The sequence below is a fragment of the Lepus europaeus genome, chromosome X (genome assembly GCF_033115175.1).
Source record: "Lepus europaeus isolate LE1 chromosome X, mLepTim1.pri, whole genome shotgun sequence".
Classification (NCBI taxonomy): Eukaryota; Metazoa; Chordata; class Mammalia; order Lagomorpha; family Leporidae; genus Lepus; species Lepus europaeus.
The window spans coordinates 104,887,098-104,905,303 of NC_084850.1; the positions used below are offsets into that span (position 1 = coordinate 104,887,098).

At 39.4% G+C, this 18,206-nt stretch overlaps 1 protein-coding gene across 1 annotated transcript in view; it reads left to right on the top strand.

The window, feature by feature from the left end:
• EFHC2 (EF-hand domain containing 2) overlaps positions 1-18,206 on the top strand; it is a 185,972-nt gene that overhangs the window by 18,861 nt on the left and 148,905 nt on the right. Inside the window, exon 2 of the mRNA XM_062183581.1 lies at positions 6,128-6,316. Coding sequence (XP_062039565.1) covers positions 6,128-6,316 — 189 coding nt within the window. The remainder of the gene's footprint in view (positions 1-6,127; positions 6,317-18,206) is intronic.

An 18,206-nucleotide genomic window follows, 5' to 3' on the forward strand; every position in this document is an offset into this window, starting at 1 on the left:
ATCACAGGCACAACACTTTTCTAAGTTAGGTTTGGAAAGACAAGAAAATTAGCTTGAAACATGTTTGAGGTCTTCTCTGCCATGCCTTTTTTTCTTTGTACTTTTGGAATTGCTTTCTGAGTGATTTGGCTTTATTAACAAGTAATGACAGCTTTCACACTCTTAAGGTCTGGAGTTCTAAGATCCCACTATACCCCAGTCACTCGTAGTGCTGTTTTCTCTGGGAGGTTCACAGCATCTGTTGAGTGACAACTTCTTCATCTAAGGGCAGAAAAGAGAAAACGAATTTATAAAATAAGAATGATAGGGAGGGAGTGAAAAAAAAAAAAACTTACCTCATTCTTCATGAAACAGAAGCGGAGTAGTCCCCAGCCTCATTGGGCAACACTATCTCAGAATAATTCTATATCAAATTTTCCATTAACCTCAAGAACTAGTTAGAAAAATAAATGTTGTTAATGTTTATTGAAGTACCAAATGGTAACTGGCTGTCTTTGGTCCCCAAAGTTCCAGTAATAGCTGGTGGCTATAGAGGGGTTTCTGCATTTACTCTTTGCTAATACCTGCCCTGTTTTAGGGCGTTGAGTCTAGATTCCTCCCTTTCAAGTCCTGAGTGTCATTTTTGCTATAGGCTTTGGCAAAGGCAAAAGGAGCAGTTCAACCCTGATGACTTAACCGAGGGGAGGTCTGTTAGGCCTAACATTGAAGGCATGGGGTTTGCACACTGGATTCACCACTTAAAACTGATTGAGTGACCTTGGGAAAATTACTTAAACTCTCTGTGTCTCAGAATCCCCTCCGAATAAAATGAGGATAATGATAGAGCATACGCAAAGATTTTCTCTGAGGATTAAGGGAGTTTAATGCTTCTAAAACGCTTAGAATAGAGCTAAAGTTGTTAGCTATTATGGTAACAAGAATATCGCTATTATGGTAACAGGAATGATATTCCTGTCTGCCAAGAGAGGGTTCTAGCTCATAGTGGTCTCACTGAGCCATCAGGTCCTTCCCAAGCTCCTTGCTCTTCCTGTCTTTGCCACACAGTTGTCAAGCTTTGCAGTGCAGCCTAGAGAGCGACAAGAGACTCTGAGGGGCTGGTGCTTGGATAGGGAGATTGCAAATGGCTCAACAACTCCTGATGCTGATACGCGTAGCTGCTTCTCAGCTGGGTTTAGTTTTATGCTTTCTGTAGTGGCCCTGGCAACTTGTTGATTGTTTATTAATCAGCCCAAACACGTGCTAACACTGCTCTTCTGGTCTTTAGTAGTAAGGGAAGGGCCATGATATCAGCTATTAATTTGATGTGAATCAACGGGAGTCTGCTGTGTCTTTAACAGTGGTGTCAGAAGTGCGATGGGAACCAGGGAGTCAAGATACCAAGGAGCATTGATTTGGGGATAGTGTATGCCTGGCTTTATCATTTGCTAAGACTTTTGCCTAATTTCCTTGGGCAGAGACTGAACCCCATTTCTCAGTCACTAGAACAATGGGGCAGGTTTCCATGCAATCCTACGAGGTTATAATGGGAAGTCTTAAGTTTGTATATTGTGTGTGTGTGTGTATTGGGAGGAGGATATTTATAATAGGTGCCCTATGAACTGTTACATCATACCATTTGAAGCCCCAAGCAATTCATTTCTAACATAACAGCACTCTGAATTGAGATTTCAAGTGAATACTTTAATAGCACAAAAATGGAATTTTGTATACTATGCTGATTAGAATAACAATATAGATTGGCATTACTCACCTTTAAACAAGTCTATGTTTTTGTTGTTTTGAGTTTGAATGTGTGAATTCATGACTTAGAGGCTAAGAATTTTAGAGAGGTTTTAGTAATGATTTCTTTAATGTGCAAAGTAGTCTTTTAAAAGATTAAATCTGGCTATCTGGCTGATTTTATTTAGCAAGAAAATTTGGAAATACGAGGTTACTTCAGAAAGTTCATGGAAAAATGGAATGAAAAGATAATGCACATTTTCTATAACATTTTGAAAACTCCTTGTTTTAAAACATAGAGACCAGCCAATTCACATTTTGTTTTACATGTTTGTTTATATTTTGAAAGGCAGAGAAAAAGAGTGATTCCCATCTCTGCTGGTTAACTCCCCAAAGGGCTTTTATTTCCTACTGTGGTAGGAAATGCTCCTGGATCTAGCTGGGTCTAGTTCCAGTCCTTCAACATGCTCCAGCTTCTTTTCTTTTCCTTGGTCCAAATTCAGTGCATGCTTCAAGGTTCACTTTAAGACCCCAATTCTGTACGAATTTGTCTCTGACTTCTGCTACTTCATAGGGTAATCCTTTGAATTCCTGCAGCCCTAATCTATATGCATAGAATCTGCTATATGCATAGTTCTTTGGCTACAGTGGGTTGCCAAAGAACAAATCTTAAAAAAATGGATGATGGTAAGTTTAAGAATTATTGACTATGTACCTGTCAGGTCATGTTGTTAGATATTGATTGAGAAATAAGATGGTCTGTGATCCTGCTTTCATGGAACTAAGAAAAACATTGTTTAAAATGTTGACCAAGGAACAAAAATGAAATAATGCATATGTGTTCATGGAACAAATATTACTATGAGCAATAATGTCATGAAAGTGGAGATAATTTTCTAAAACTGCTTAATGAAATATAGAAAATTAAGTCATATAAAATGGTCATTCTATATTATAAAAATGTTCTGTAAAATCTATTGGTGAGAGAGAAAATATTAGCTCCCAGATTGGTTACTAAGGGGATAATACTTGGTCATTTTGTAGTGGAGCTCTAGCTCAGTTCCTTTTAAAAGCCAATACCATGTCCTTATTCTTGAGAAAATAAGGAACACCATCAGGCAGGCACAGTCACATATTCTCTCAGTGCTAACCACTGTCGTATGAAATACATATTATTATTCTTAGTATAGAGATGGCAGAGCCAGAGGCTTCTGGAGAAGTAAAATAACTGCTTCAGGATCACATGGCCCATAAATGGCAAAGCTGGAATATGAATACCAGACTTCCTCTACCACATCTCTTCCTCTCTCACTTAAAATGCCAAGTTTATACCATTACTCCCTGGTTCTGTTCTCAATTTCCAGAACTCCAAATGTGTACATTTGTCTTAAGAGGGTCTAAGCCAGGCAGTGTGGACAAGAAAAGGTTAGGTGACTATATCTGATCGCTTGGAACTGACCCAGTTTATGTTCTAGTCATTCACCAGATACTCCCTGAGCACTTACCATGTGTCAGGCCCTGTGAGTACTTATTCTCAGGAAGTACAGCATCTAGTATCAAACATAAGCATATGAACAGAGAACTATAATATAATATACCAAGTACAGTGGTGACTCTATAGGAATTATGGGTAAACAGATGGGGCTCGTTTGTTGAATGAATGAATCAGGAATGAATCTCATGAGATTCTTTGTTTCTTTCAGCACCACTGCTGACTTCTCAAAGATCTCATGTGTTGTTTTATATATATAATACAACTGGGGTGAGGGTGAGGGGGGCAACCGGCAAGTAAGTAAATTGTTAGACAGGGTCATCATCAAGACTTTATTTGAAGATCTATGTAGGAACAGAATGTTCTGCCTCTAGCAGTCAGGAAAGGCTTCAAGAGAAAACGGCGGTTAGATAATCTTTTATTTATTTATTACAGTTTTCTGAGCTTGGGTTATTTTAAGGAAATTATAAATATGAGAAACTCAAGAGTTTGATTTGCAATAGCTACCCAGAGCTATTCGAAGAGCCATATGGTTCACAAGATATTTCTGTCCACATGACTCTGCCAAAACCATTCTTGTCAAGGTCACCAACCATCTCCGTGTTGCTCAGGATTCAAGTCTTAAACCTCATCATCATTTGACTTTCCAGTAGTATTTGGCACAGTGAATCATGCCCCCCTTCTTCAAATGCTTGCTTTGCTTAGTTTCCATGATACTAACCCCTCCTTGTTTACTTCCTATGTCACCAGCTATTCCTTTTAAGTCTCCTTTGCTAATTTTACCCCATATTCGTGATCTCTTAACATTGGGTTATTTTAAGGCTCAATCTTGGACTTCTTGTCTGCAGTGTCATCACTTCATGTAGCCTTAAAATACCATCCATCAATGATGTTTGTGCAATTTTTATATCCAGCCTGACCTTTCTCCTGAACTTCAGACTCACACATCCACCTGCTAGTCAACCTTTCTACTTGCTTGTCTGAGTGGTATCTTGAACTTAACATGTTCAAGATGGAATTTTGGACTCCTATGTCTGCCTCCTACCTCCAAATCTTCATCTGGGTTCTCTCCCGCTGTTGCATATCCTGGTACAAAGAACTCCATTCTTTCAGTTTCTCAGGCCAAAATATTTGGAATCATTAACAACTCGTTTCTTTTTCTGCACTGTACATGTAATCTATGAGTAAGTGCTTTTTTTCCTTCAAAATATATACACAATTTTATCATCTCTATCTCCACTTCTAGTACCCTTGTCTAGGCCACCATCATCTTGTCTGGACTATTGCAATCTGCTCAGTTCTTTGTATTGTGGCCCTAGTGAGCCCTTATACTACCTGCTCAAAACAAAATCCCATGTCCTTTGAGCCCCCTCCCCCTTTATAGCTGGGCTGTTACAGGCCCAGGGTGGTTGTTGTGGCCCTGCTTCCCGAGGCAGGGCTGCTGAAGCTGTTCCTCATTCCTCAGTCTGCCTTTCCCACAAAAGGAAGCAAGGTCTTTTGGACCCTTCTGTCGGACTTCTCTGCCAAGTCATGATGCTTCGCAAGAGGCTGTTGCTCTGGCTCTATTCAGTCCTAGTGAGGTGTTAACCTCAAAGCAGCAAACTCAGGATTTACCTGCAGAGGAGGAGGCAGGCCATGAACTTGGAGGGGAGGGCTCAGTTGCATCCGAAGTGTTTAATTTTTTTGTTTATGCAGGGCTGTGGGGAGCATGATATGAATATACATAGACTATGATTCTATTATTATCATACAGTATTATGTGGATTGTATATTATAATATATATTATCTAACAATCTTGAATTTGCTACTTATCACAAAAATTTCCATGCCTATATTGTGCATAAATAATCCTATATTTTTTAGTATTTAGAATTACCAAATTTTATGTGCCCTGCTGCTGCCTATTTCTTTTGCTTGAGTTTTTTTAGAAATTTACCTATATTGATACATATAATTTCCCACTTCCGTATTAATAGTCATATCATAAAGACGAGCAAATCGATGGACTTTTTCTGCTGTTGGCAGACATCTAGATTGTTTTCCATTGTTCACTCTTGCAAGTGCTGGTGTAACAAAGAATCTATTATCTCCTTGTACTCAAGGGGCAAGAGACCTAGGGGTTGGACTTGCTAGGCCATTAGATTTATGAAGGGACTTCAAAAAGTTCATGAAAATGTGTCTTATGAGAAAACTATGGATGGATTTCAAAATTTTTTTGCACTGAAATAAACTTATCTTTGAATTCCATTTTTCCATGAACTTTTTGAACTCTGCTCATGTATGCCTTTTACTTTGCTAGGTGTTCTCACATCTCTCCTTGGAGTGGTTTTCCCATTTTTCTCCCACCAGCAGTGCATGAGATTTGCCATTGGCCCATAGCTTTGCCTATCTGTGGTAGGAGCACCTGTGCTTTCTCCTCTGACAAGATCTCCAGAAAAGGTGGGAGGCAAGGTTCTGCAGTTCATAGCAGAATGTCAGCTCTGAGGAATTTCTTGTTACATTTATTTTAATGAGCAAAAGATTTTATTCTCTGTTTTGGTGAAAATAATATTTAGATTTCAGTGGAGAAGAGTTACTTTTTTACTCTAGGTGAAAGGTGTGTGTGTGTGTGTGTGTGTGTCTGTTTGCATTCTTGGCAAATACGTAGGAAAGACCAATTAGCAAGCTAATGTCCTAAATGTTCAGTTGCAGTGATGGCTATTTTTAAATGTTTTAAATAGCATGGAGCATTAAGTTTATTCTCACTGCTTTTCAAAGATTTGAGTTTGTTAAGATAAATTGAATTTAAAATGTGTTAACAACTTTATGGATGAAGATTGATAATTATTTGCCACTCTATATGCATTTGGGGATGGGAAGAAGAAATGACAAAAGTCATAAAGGTAACTCTGACTGTTTTATGTTGTTTCTTGTAGGTGGGAAAGGAGAAATTCCACAAATCCCAACATTGGGGCTTTTGCAACAATGTTAGGATGCTGGTGAGTGATGATAAACCTGGAATCGGTGGAGAACCGCTTCTTGGGCAAAAGGTGAAATCTAAATACAGTACTTATCCTAAAGGAGAAGGAAGCGATGCACCATCATGGGTAGCTTTCGATAAACAGGTAAGTCGTGACATTGGGAGAAGTGGACTCTTAGATTTTTACATATACTAAATAGATTTGAGACAGTGGGAGCCTTCAATATAAATGTTAAGGCTAGTTCTTTTTGCCTTTTATACTTATTGCTTTTATTTTTAGTATTTCTTCCCTTTTAAATTTTTTAATTGACAAAAATTGTATATAGTTGGTCCTCCATGTCCATGGTTTCTGTAACCATGGATTTAACCAACCTTGGATTGAAAATACTTGGGGAAAAAAGTTGCATCTGTCTTGAATATGTACAGACTTTTTTTTTCTTGACATTATTCCTTAAACAATACAGTGTAACAGCTATTTACATAGCATTTACATTGCATTAGGTATTATAAGTAACCTAGAGATGATTTAAAGTATATTGGAGGACATGCATAGGTTCTATGCAAATGCCACACTAATTTATATAAAGGACTGGAGCATCTGTGGATTTTTGTGTCCATGGGGGGTCTTGGAGCTAATTCCCATTGGATACTGAGGGACCGTGTATATTTATGGTGCACAACGTGCTATTTTGGAATATATATACATTGTGGAATGGCAAAATGAAGCCAGTTAACATGCATTATCTCACATTTTTTTTTGTAGTGAGAATACTTAAAATCTACTCTTTTAGCAATTTGAAAATATACTATACATTGTTATTAGCTATACTCATCATTGTTGTATAGTAGATCTCTTGAAGTTATTCCTCCTAACTGAATTGTATTAACAAATTTATTTAATAGAGAGAGACAAACACACGGACAGACAGATGGAGGGAGGGAGGGGGGGGGGAGGCAGGCAGACAGAAATCTTTCATCCTCTGGTTCGCTCTCCAAATGCCCACAACTACTAAGGCTGGGCAGACCTGAAGCTGGGAGCCTGGAACTCAATCTGGATCTCCCACATGAATGACAGGAATCCAACTATTTGAGCTGTCACCTACTCTTTCCTAGGGCTCTTGTTAATAGAGCTCCGGGACTCAGACCTAGGTACTCCAATATGAGATGATGGGATACAGGTGTCCCAAGTGCCATCTTAATTGCTGGGCCAACAGCCTACCCTGTAACTGAAATTTTGAATCTTTTGACCAAGGCTAGTACTTGGCTAGCCTAGGTGAAAAGACAAATTCAATAACAGAAATACCCTAAACAAGCAACATAAAGATTATCCTCACTGTGCTGAGGATAATCTGACCAGGCATATTAGTTGCAGGACATCAAATGTTCATCTTTCTTGGCAAATGCTTGTCAGCCTTTCTGTCTCCTTCTTCTCTGGACAGGATCATTGTTCTTATACAGACATTAAGGGTCTGTTCAGACTGTCACTTTTGTTTAGTGACTTGCCACTCACTTGATAATTTAGTTTAGTTCTGAATGTGGCATTAGATAGGAATGGAAAAGTGTGTTATCTTTTATTTTAAAATTTATTTATTTATTTGAAAGAATTACTTAGGCAAGGGGAGAGACAGAGATCTTCCATCCACTGGTTCACTCCCCAGATGGCTACAATGGCCATGACTGAGCCACGCCAAAGCCAGAAGCCCAGAGCTTCACCTGAGTCTCCCATGTGGACAGGGGCCCAAGCACTTGGGCCATCTTCCATTGCTTTCCCAGGCACATTAGCAGGGAGCTGGATCAGAAGTGGAGCAGCTGGGACTTGAACTAGTATCCATATAGCTGCACCACAGTGCCAGCGCCGTATCTTCTTTTCTTGTTACTAATTATAGTTCCCCATCCCTAAGGACTAAAGGGTGATGTGGCAAGAACTATGTAAGTGAAAGGAAGAGGTGCTATCATTAAGCAAGTGTCTGAATTTTTTATTGTATATGTCTGTACACATAGCTGCAGAGAAACAGACATACTGATAGTTGGAAAACGTAATGTATTTGAGTGTCTTAAAAAGACTGACATTAAAAGCAAAAAAAAAAAAAAAAAAAAAGGTGACCAGTTATTTCCCAAAGGGAAGCTATATGGATACACTGTGTTTTTCAGATACCCTGTATCACAGCCCATGTTTTGTTCTCCAAAAAGAAATTATTAGATTATTTTAGATCCTATAATTTTTTTCCATTTTTTAAAAGATTTATTCATTTTTATTTGAAAGTCAGAGTTACACAGAGAGAGGAGAGGCAGAGAGAGAGAGAGAGAGAGGCCTTTCATCTGCTGGTTCACTCCCCATTTGGCCGCAACGACTGGAGCTGTGTTGATCCGAAGCCAGGAGCCAGGAGCTTCTGCTGGGTCTCCCATGTGGGTGCAAGGGCCCAAGGACTTGGGCCATACCCTACTGCTTTCCCAGGCCATAGCAGAGAGCTGGTAGATCCTATAATTTAGAAAGAATTTATGATTAGACAAAGAATCCAAACCACACTATACTAAGTTTACCAGGTGATTTGAAAAATCTTTAACATGAATTTGTTGGCAATGCTTTGATTCTAATTAAAATGTCCTCAGATATAGTAGAAGTGATAAATCCTCATGTTACCCGTGATGGGCTAGATCAATTAGAGCATGTAATTTTTTTGAAGTCCAGTTCTGACATGTACAGAGATCTAACAAACCACAGGGAGGCTTCTTTCCCAGGAAACTATGACTACTTTCAACAAGGGCCAGTATTTCTCCTTTTCTGATTATTTTCAATATTTGGCTCAGTGCTGGATTCAGAGCTCAAAAACAATTTCTAAGCTCACTGACTTGGATAGATCATGTATATTTTCTCTTACTGTCAATCTTAGAGGATATTTAATTTGTGTGGGCCAAAGGAAAGATTCTGTGTTTGCCTCTTATGTCAAAAAGAGAGTGTTGACAATACGTTAAGCTAGTCTACTGCTGAATAAGTGATGTATGCCACAATGTGTTCATCTATTCTCTTGCCCTTAAAGTTGCAGATTCATTTTATTTCATGTTTTCTTCATATTTAATATGTGCCAGTAAAACTATTTTGCAGCCCTTTATAATTATTTATAAAATTGTGTAGAATATTTCAAAAAGTTGGAATAATTTTAGTATCTGGCTACTTGAGAAAATGAAGAGCTTATTCATTGCAGGTCTAGCTAAATGCAACATAATTCATTTGGTTATTTTGTTGGTCAAATTCAATTAAATATTCATTGAGTTTTAAATGAGACACTAACACTATGAAATATTTACATGCTCTGATAAGATTGTGAACTACAGACTAGATCCTGGTTAATACCCAGAACAAATTATAAAGTGTTTTCTGCATTAGTGATTCAACAAAATGAATCAACATCTGTTAATAATTTTTCTTAAAAATGAACAGAACTCATTGCTAATTTTCCCAATAGTTTTTTTAAAAAAGATTTTATCTTTATTTATTTGAGAGGTAGAGTTTCAGAGGGAGATGCAGAGAGAAAGGTCTTCAAGGTCTTCCATGCGCTGGTTCATTCCCCAGATAGCTGCAACAGCTGGAGCTTAGCCGATCCAAAACCAGGAGCTTCCTTCAGGTTTTCCACCCAGGTGCAGGGGCCCAAGCACTTGGGCCATCTTCCACTGCTTTCCCAGGCAGAGAGCTGGATCAGAAGAGGAGCAGCCGGGACCCGAACTGGTGCCCATATGGGATGCCGGCACTGCAGGCGGAGGCTTAGGCTACTATGGCACAATGCCGGCCCCTTTTAATAGTTTTTAATCCAATAATACAAAGTAAACATAAAGGCAATTCTTTGTGGACAGTGTATTAAAATCGGTAGATGCTCTTGATGCCCTCTCAGATCTGCACTGGATATGTTGCTCTCATCTTCCAGCTGTGGCAAATGCTTTTACAAACAGCACACACCTGTAACCCTCTCTGGAGACTTGCTCTTGGCTCATGGGAGGTGCCTTTTCCAGAGACACCTGGAAGGTTACTGTGCACCTTCCCCCTGAGAGCAGGCTGCCAATGACTGATTTATCAAAGATAAGAAGGTTTCTTTGCCTTACTGCCAGACAACTCGATCCTGTGATTCAGGCTTCATAGCCCCTCTTGTATCAAGCCAAGGCTAAATTTGACCTGAGAACATATCCTTACTTGGCTCATTTCCCTTTCCTTTGCTGCTCCCCTCACCTTGTTATAGGTATCCCCCAAAAGTGTGCCCTTAAGAAATCACATGTGCCTAAATCCCTGTCTCAGGCACTGCCTCTGTGGAACCCAACTAAGACAATATTCCAGTTTTTATTCATAATTCCTGCTCCGGCAGACATTAGCAAAAGAGAAAATGCTGTTTGGAAGCAGCAGAGAGAGCCAGCAGTTGTTGTCCTGCATAGACCCCGGAGTAGACACTTGTAGATGTTTCTCTTTTCTTCAGTCTCCCCTTTGGTCTTACAGACAGAACAGTAGTTTTATTCAGACTGGAAATGTGCTTGCTTAAAAGTGTTTGCCTCCCAAGGCTCCTCGTAGCTACACTGGCCAAGTGACACTTCTGGCCAATGACAGTTAGATTAAGGGTAAGTTGGGTGGGACTCCAAGGAAAGTTACTGTTTTTCCAAGGGAAAGAATCAGGCTCAGCTGGGTAGAGTTTGCCTGCCCTTTGCATTCTCATTGTTTCCTGTCTGGAACTAGGAGATAATTTCTTAGGTACAGCAACAGAGATAAAGGGAACCTAGGTCCCTGTTGACCTCTTGGAGCCACCATTTCAAGGCAGGGCTGTCTGTTTCCAGCCTTGTTAGATGAGAAACATCAACCCCTATTTCAGAGGTTTTTAATTTGGGGGCAGGGAGCATTTGGAAATATGTGGAGCTGTTTTGGGTTGTCACAAGGAGTAGGAGCAGGGCCAGACTTAGGTCAGGTGAAGGAGGCGTTTGCTTGCTTTGGGTACAAAATCTAAGGAGTGCCCACAAACTCGGTCATTAAATTAGATAACATTTTAATATAGTGTCTTTTTTTAAAAAAAGATTTATTTATTTATTTGATAGGCAGAGTTATAGAGAGGCAGAGAGAGAGAGGTCTTCCATCTACTGGTTCACTCTCCAAACGGCCACAATGGCCGGAGCTGGGTTGATCTGAAGCCAGGAGCCACAAGCTTCCTCTGGGTCTCCCACACGGGTGCTGGGGCCCAAGGACTTGGGCCATCTTCTAATGTTTTCCCAGGCCATAGCAGAGAGCTGGATCGGAAGTGGAGCAACCGAGACTTGAACCAGCACTCACATGGGATGCTGGCGCTGCAGGTGGTGGCTTTACCCACTAAGCCACAGCACCGCCCCCTTGTATAGTGTCCTGAAAATCAAAATTAATGCAAAATCATGATAAACATGGTGTCAACATTTTAAATAAGGTGGGATCAATACTGGTATTGTGTGAGCCATATTGGAGCCTAAAGCAAAAAGAAAAATTGGTGATACCAATCCCATCTTTATTGAACACTTTTGTGTTTTGATATTTTATTTGGCATGGATTTTTTTTTGCCTTAATTTGATGTTGTAAATAGTCTCACCCTAAGGCCAGCCCTGACTGGGAGGTGGTGCTACCACTGAGTTCCTGGAGGCCAAATCTGTATTGCATATCCTACAACACAGGGAAGGCAACTCCATGCTAGGAGGGATTATTCTACCTAAAATGTCAATAATGTTCCCATTGAGAAACTCAGTCCCACTTGCTTAAAACCCCTGGCACTGGAGAGAAGATACAGACAGCCAAGTGCTTTTTTTTGCTTGATACTTGCATCTATCCCTCAAATATGAGTGATTTCATTGCATCATTTAGGCTGTGAAGGACCCAGACAAAAATAAGGCCACTCTGTAACCACCTCTGAACACAGAACACCAACACCCATCCAAGCCACAAAATGCATCACTCACACCAGTTACTTTCTGTGCCTCCACTAGGAAGAAGTAAGCATAGGTGATTATCTTTACTGTAGGAATGAAAATAAGAAATCATTCACTGGCAAAGAAAAGTGGAACAGGGGCCAGGTTCTGGGATGGAGTGCTGGAGGCACCAGTTCTGGTCATGGTGTGCCATTAACTGGCTGTCTAATTGTGGCCTAATCACTTCACTTCTCTGAGCCAGTTTCCCTGACTGTATGGAATGTGGGGCTTGGCAAGATGGTCTCTGAGGCCCCTTTGCCTGTCACAGTGCATGTGTGTAAAAATTGACTGAAGTCACATACAACTTGTTCATTTGAGAAATGAACCCAAACCCTGTATCTCCTGGCCTGGAGCTATTTATAATTATACCGGGTGCCCACTGCTTTATTATTAACTGAAAATTATCATTTAGCAGTTTATGATATGCTGCAGTTGCTATCACATATGATTTATCATTAGCAACTTTTATAAAAAGTTGTAATATTCAGAAATAGTCAAATGATTGAATGTTTTTATGTGACTTTTATCTGAATGTTAAGCACATTTACATAGACTCTACAATTATGTTCTCATTTCTTTTCGTTTGTCAATGGCTGCTAGTTAGCCTAATTTGTTTGCTATTTCACAAATGACTCTATTATTACAAGTGCCACGATAAAGGTTGATCTTATGGGAGTATGCATACATTTAAAATATTATTTCATTTTTTTCAACTATTGTAAACATAATAATTATAATCAGAACTACTGACCACAGAATTAGAATTTTAATAACTTTGCATTAATTGACATTGAGTTTGTAGTGAGTTGATTATATAGTACTGTGTAAATCTCTGTGCTTTGAACAGCAAAAAAATAATTTGATCTCTTGGGTCACCTTTTTTTCTAATTTAACAAGTTAGTTTATTACTCGTGGCGGTGAGGGAAAACATGCCCTGAGCCACCGTGGGATGCCTAAGGAAGCAGGTGTTGTTAGAAAAGACTTATTAAAGGATTTGGGCTGTGTTAGAGGGCTTAAGGAGGTGGGGCTTTACTCTGGATTGGGTACTATCAGGAAGCCGGGGTTACTTCTATGACTGGTTGTCTTAAACTTCATTTATAGAGAGCAGGCTACAACTGTAATTGAGAAAGGAGTAGCCATCTCCCCTATAAGCCAAGAGAGGAAGGTGTTTGGCATTGTGTTACTTGGACTATAGTCATTTCGTGTGTGTGTTCAGATGTGCTTATGGAGTGGTCTTGGTTTGCCATCATGTCACAGAGTGGCCTTGTCTGAAAGTTGGAAATCTCTGCAGTTGTTCTTATTCAACAGGAGAACACCAAGGCCTAGCTGTGAGTGCCAGGCCAGGGTATAGCAGTACCAAGGGCAGCTACTAGTGGCCATCAGGCTGACTCTTGGTTGGTTACCAGGGCAGTTTTTCTTTTTCTCAGACAGAACCTGCCAAAAATTTTAAAATTTCCTGCAGGGGGATTAAGGAGCAATCAGATACATTAGGGTTTCACATGATTAGCAAAGAACAATACACAAAAACAGATTCTTGAAGTTTTGCCTAAAGCCAATTAGGAATGTTATAACATATAATCAGAGTAGATGAAAATAAAATACAATTAAACTTTTTAAAATACTCAGAAAATGTGTTAGATATTATGCCTTTAAACCATTCCCAAAATTTGAAATGGAAACTTCCCCATAGGCTTATATAATTTTCAGATCATCTGACTCTTGGTAGAACCATTTCATAAGACACCAATATTTATAATTATTAAAGAATGCAATTGTACTCCATTGGCTCTTTAATCCCATATTTTATAGCACAATTATATAATCTTCAGCTATTTAGTTGTAGAAAAGAAATCGGAAGACTTGCCTGAAATCAAACATGTCGTGCCCCCAAATTTTTAATTATGCATTCCACTTTTATCACTAAAACACAAAATTAGTCTTTAGATTTATGTTAAAGTGCTATGTTTCTAATTTCATCATACAGTGTAAGTTTCTTTAATCTTCTTTTGAAATTCAAAAGGTATTTAATTTTTTAAAAATTTCAAAATCTGGATAAATGTTTTAAATAAGAATGTGATTTATGAATTAGTCTTTTACTAAAGAAAAGAGAGCTCTTCCTCCCCTCTTCTCTAAAACCTAGAACTCAGCTATTAAGCCAAAATTTAAAGCCCTAATCTCGGGCCCAAAGTTTTTTTTTTTTTTTTTTAATCAGTAACCAGGCTTATTCCCAGTAGTCTAAAGTTAAAATTGCCTTTTTTTGAGGTTACACTTTAGTCGATACCACTACACTTCCATTAGAATGACTGTAATTTAAAAAGATTGACAATATGGAGTGTTGCTGAGGATACGAAGTGAGTGAAACTTTCATACATTCCTAGTAGGAATGAAAAAGAGTACCGCCATTTAAAAGAATATTTATTTATTTGAAAGACAGAGTAACAGAGAGGGAGAGCGAGAGAGAGAGAGAGAGAGAGAATATCTTTCATCTGCTGGTTCACTCCCAGATGGCTGCAATTGTCAGGGCTGGGCCAGGCCGAAATCAGGAGCCAGGAATTTAATCTGGGTCTCCCACATGGGTGCAGGAGCCCAAGCACTTGGGCCATCTTCTGCTACTTTTCCAGGCACATTAGCAGGGAACTGGATTGGAAGTGGAGCAGCCAGGACTCGAACTGTCTCTGATATGAGATGTGGGTGTTCAAAGTGGTGGCTTAACCTACTGTGCCATAATGCTGGCCTGAGGACTGCTATTTTGAAAGATATTTTGGCAGGTCCCTAAATAGTTAAACATTTATTTACCACATGACCCAGTGATTCCACATCTATATATCTAAGAGAAAAGAAAACGTACATGTACTTATATAAAAACTTTTGTGAGTAGGGGCTGGTATTGTGGCACAGTGGGTGAAGTCTCCGTCTGTGATGCTGGCATCCCACATGGGCACCACTTCAAGTCCCAGCTGCTCCACTTGCGATGCATCTCCCTGCTAATGCACACCTGGGAGAGCAGCAGAGGATGACCCAAGTGCTTTGGCCCCTGCACCCATGTGGGAGAATCAGAGGAAGCTCCTGGCTCCTGGTTTCTACCTGGCTCAGCCCTGGCCATTGCAGCCATCTGGGGAGTGAACCAGTGGATGGAAGATATTCTCCCTCCCTCTTTCTCCCTCTTTTTCTCTCTCTCTCCCTCTCCCCATTCTTTGTTTTTCTGTAGCTCTTTCAAATAAATAATGAAATCTCAAAAAAAAAAAACTTGTGTATGAATGTTTATAGCGTCATTGTTTATAATAGCCAGAACCAGGGAACAGTCCAAGTGCTCATTTACTGATCATGGAAAAAAAAACAAAACAGAATATATTTACACAATGGAAAGTATTCAGCAATAAAAAGAAACTGCTAATATACATTATAACATGGATGAGCCTCAAAAACATTACAGTAAATAACAGAACCCAGACACATGAGATTTCATATTGTATGAGTCCATCCACGGGAAATCCTAGAAAAGGCAAAGAAATAAGAGAAAGTAGATCAGTAGTGACCTGGGGCTGCTGGTAGGAGAGGGAACAAGGGGATGATTGAAATGTTCTAAACTGGAAGCTGGTGTTGTAGTGCAGCAGGATAAGCCACTGTTTGGGACACCAGCATACCATGTCCCACATCCAATCCTGGCTGCTCGCTTCTGACTTAGATGGAATTTCAGGCTCCTGACTTTACCCTAGCCCAGCCCCAGCTATTGTAGGCATTTGGGGAGTGAAACAGAGGATGGAATATTGATGTGTCTCTGTCTCTTTCTGCCTCTGTTCCCATCATATATTTAAATAAAGAAATCTTAAAAACAGGAAGCCATTGGACTGTATATTTATTAGAGGTAAATTTTATGGCATATCAATTATAGTTTAGCATATTAGTTTGCTTTATTAGTTTGTAGTATTGCAAAATACCACAGAGTGGGTGGCTTAAACAACGGAAATTTATTTTCTCACTGTTTTGGAGGCTGAAGTTCAAGGTTCAGGTGCCTGGCAGGATTGTTTTCCCTTGAGGCCTCTTTCTTTGGCTTTTATTTATTTTTCACTTTATTTATTTGAAAGGCAGAACTACGGGGTGGGGGCAGAGAGAGAGAGAGAGAGAGGGCTTCCACCTGCTGGTTCAGGGCTGGGTCAGGCTGAAACCAGGAGCCAGGAGCCAGGATCTTTATCTGGGTCTCCCACTCAGGTGCAGGGGCCCAAGGAGTTGGGCCGTATTCCACTGCTTTCTCAGGTACATTAGCAGAGAGCTGGATCAAAAGTGGAACAGCCAGGACTTGAACCAGCGCCCATATGGGATGCCAGCACTGCAGGTGACAGCCTAGCCCCGTTATACCACAATGCCGCCTCCTCTTTTTGGCTTATAGATGACTGCCTTCTGTTGCACACTGATTTTTTTAAATATAAAATCTTTGTCATTTGTGACATTTTAGTTCATAAGTTAGAAATTGATAGCTACTATTTGATTTATTGACTTAAATTTTAGACTGATTTATATTTTACTCTGAAATTGTAATCTACAGAACTCATGGTTGTTTATGTACTTCCCCTGTGTGAATTCAAACCAACTGCAGGTTTATTTGAAACATACAAAAATTATTTACCTTCCTTGACTTTATATTTGCAGGAATCTGCCCTATGGCAAGCTCAGTCATTTGTAATACTGGTGGTGGGCGATAGTACAAATACTGACCAACAAATTTGTATTCTTGAAAAAATACTCTTGAAGTAATTTTGGAATTAAAAGTAATTTTTGACTTAAGTCACTGTGTACTTTTTCCCCAGATTTCCCCAATATCATTTTATATAACTATAGTACATTATCAAAACCAGGATATTAACATTGGTATAATGCTGCTAACTAAAGTGCAAGCCTTATTTATATTTCACCAGTTTTTACTGCACTTATTATTCCCTCTTAGTTTATAGTTTTGTGTAATTTTATCAATGTGTAGATTCACATAATGACTGCCACAATCAGGATTCAGAATAACTATATTCCTTAGGACTTTACTGTTTGAGTCTTCATTTTTATTAACTTTATTTAGGTAAGCTTTAATTTTTAAAATCAACTTTATTGAGGTATAATTTACGTGCTATTAAATGTGCTCATTTTTTAATTTAATAAATGTAAATTTACAAAGTACAACTTTTGCATTGTTGTGGCTTTTTCCCCCATAACCTCCCTCCCCTCCCGCAGCCATCCCATCTCCCACTCCCTCTCCCATCCCACTCTTCATCAAGATTCATTTTCAATTACCTTTATATACAGAAGATCAACTTAGTAAATACTAAGCAAAGATTTCAACAGACTACACCACACAACCGCACAAGATATAGAGTACTGTTCGACTAGTAGTTTTACCATTAATTCTCATAGTACAACATATTAAAGACAGAGATCCTACATGGGGAGCAGATGCACAGTGACTCCCGTTGTTGATTGACACTCTTATTTATGACATCAGTGATCACCCGAGGCTCTTGCTATGAGCTGTCAAGGCTATGGAAGCCTCTTGAGTTCACCAACTCTGATCTTATTTAGACAAGGTCATAGTCAAAGTGGAAGTTCTTTCCTCCCTTTAGAGAAAGGTACCTCCTTCTTTGATGGCCCGTTCCTTCTGCTGGGGTCTTGTTCACCGAGACCTTTCATTCAGGTTGTTTTTGCCACAGTGTCTTGGCTTTCCATGCCTGCGAGACTCTGATGGGCCTTTTAGCCAGATCTGAATGCCCCAAGGGTTGATTCCGAGGCCGGAGTGCTGTTTAGGACATCTGCCATTCTATGAGTCTGCTGTGTGTCCCGCTTCCCCTGCAGGATCATTCTCTCCCTTTTAATTCTATCCTTCATCATTTGCAGACACTGGTCTTATTTGTGAAATCTCTTCGACACTTAACCTATCTTTTTGATCAATTATGTACTTAAACTTATCACTTTAACAAGTGAGATGGCATTAGTACATGCCTCCTTGATTAAAAAACATTTTATTTAAGAGGCAAAGAAAGAGAGACAGATGGATGGACACACACACATTGACTCACCTCCCAAATGTCCATGAT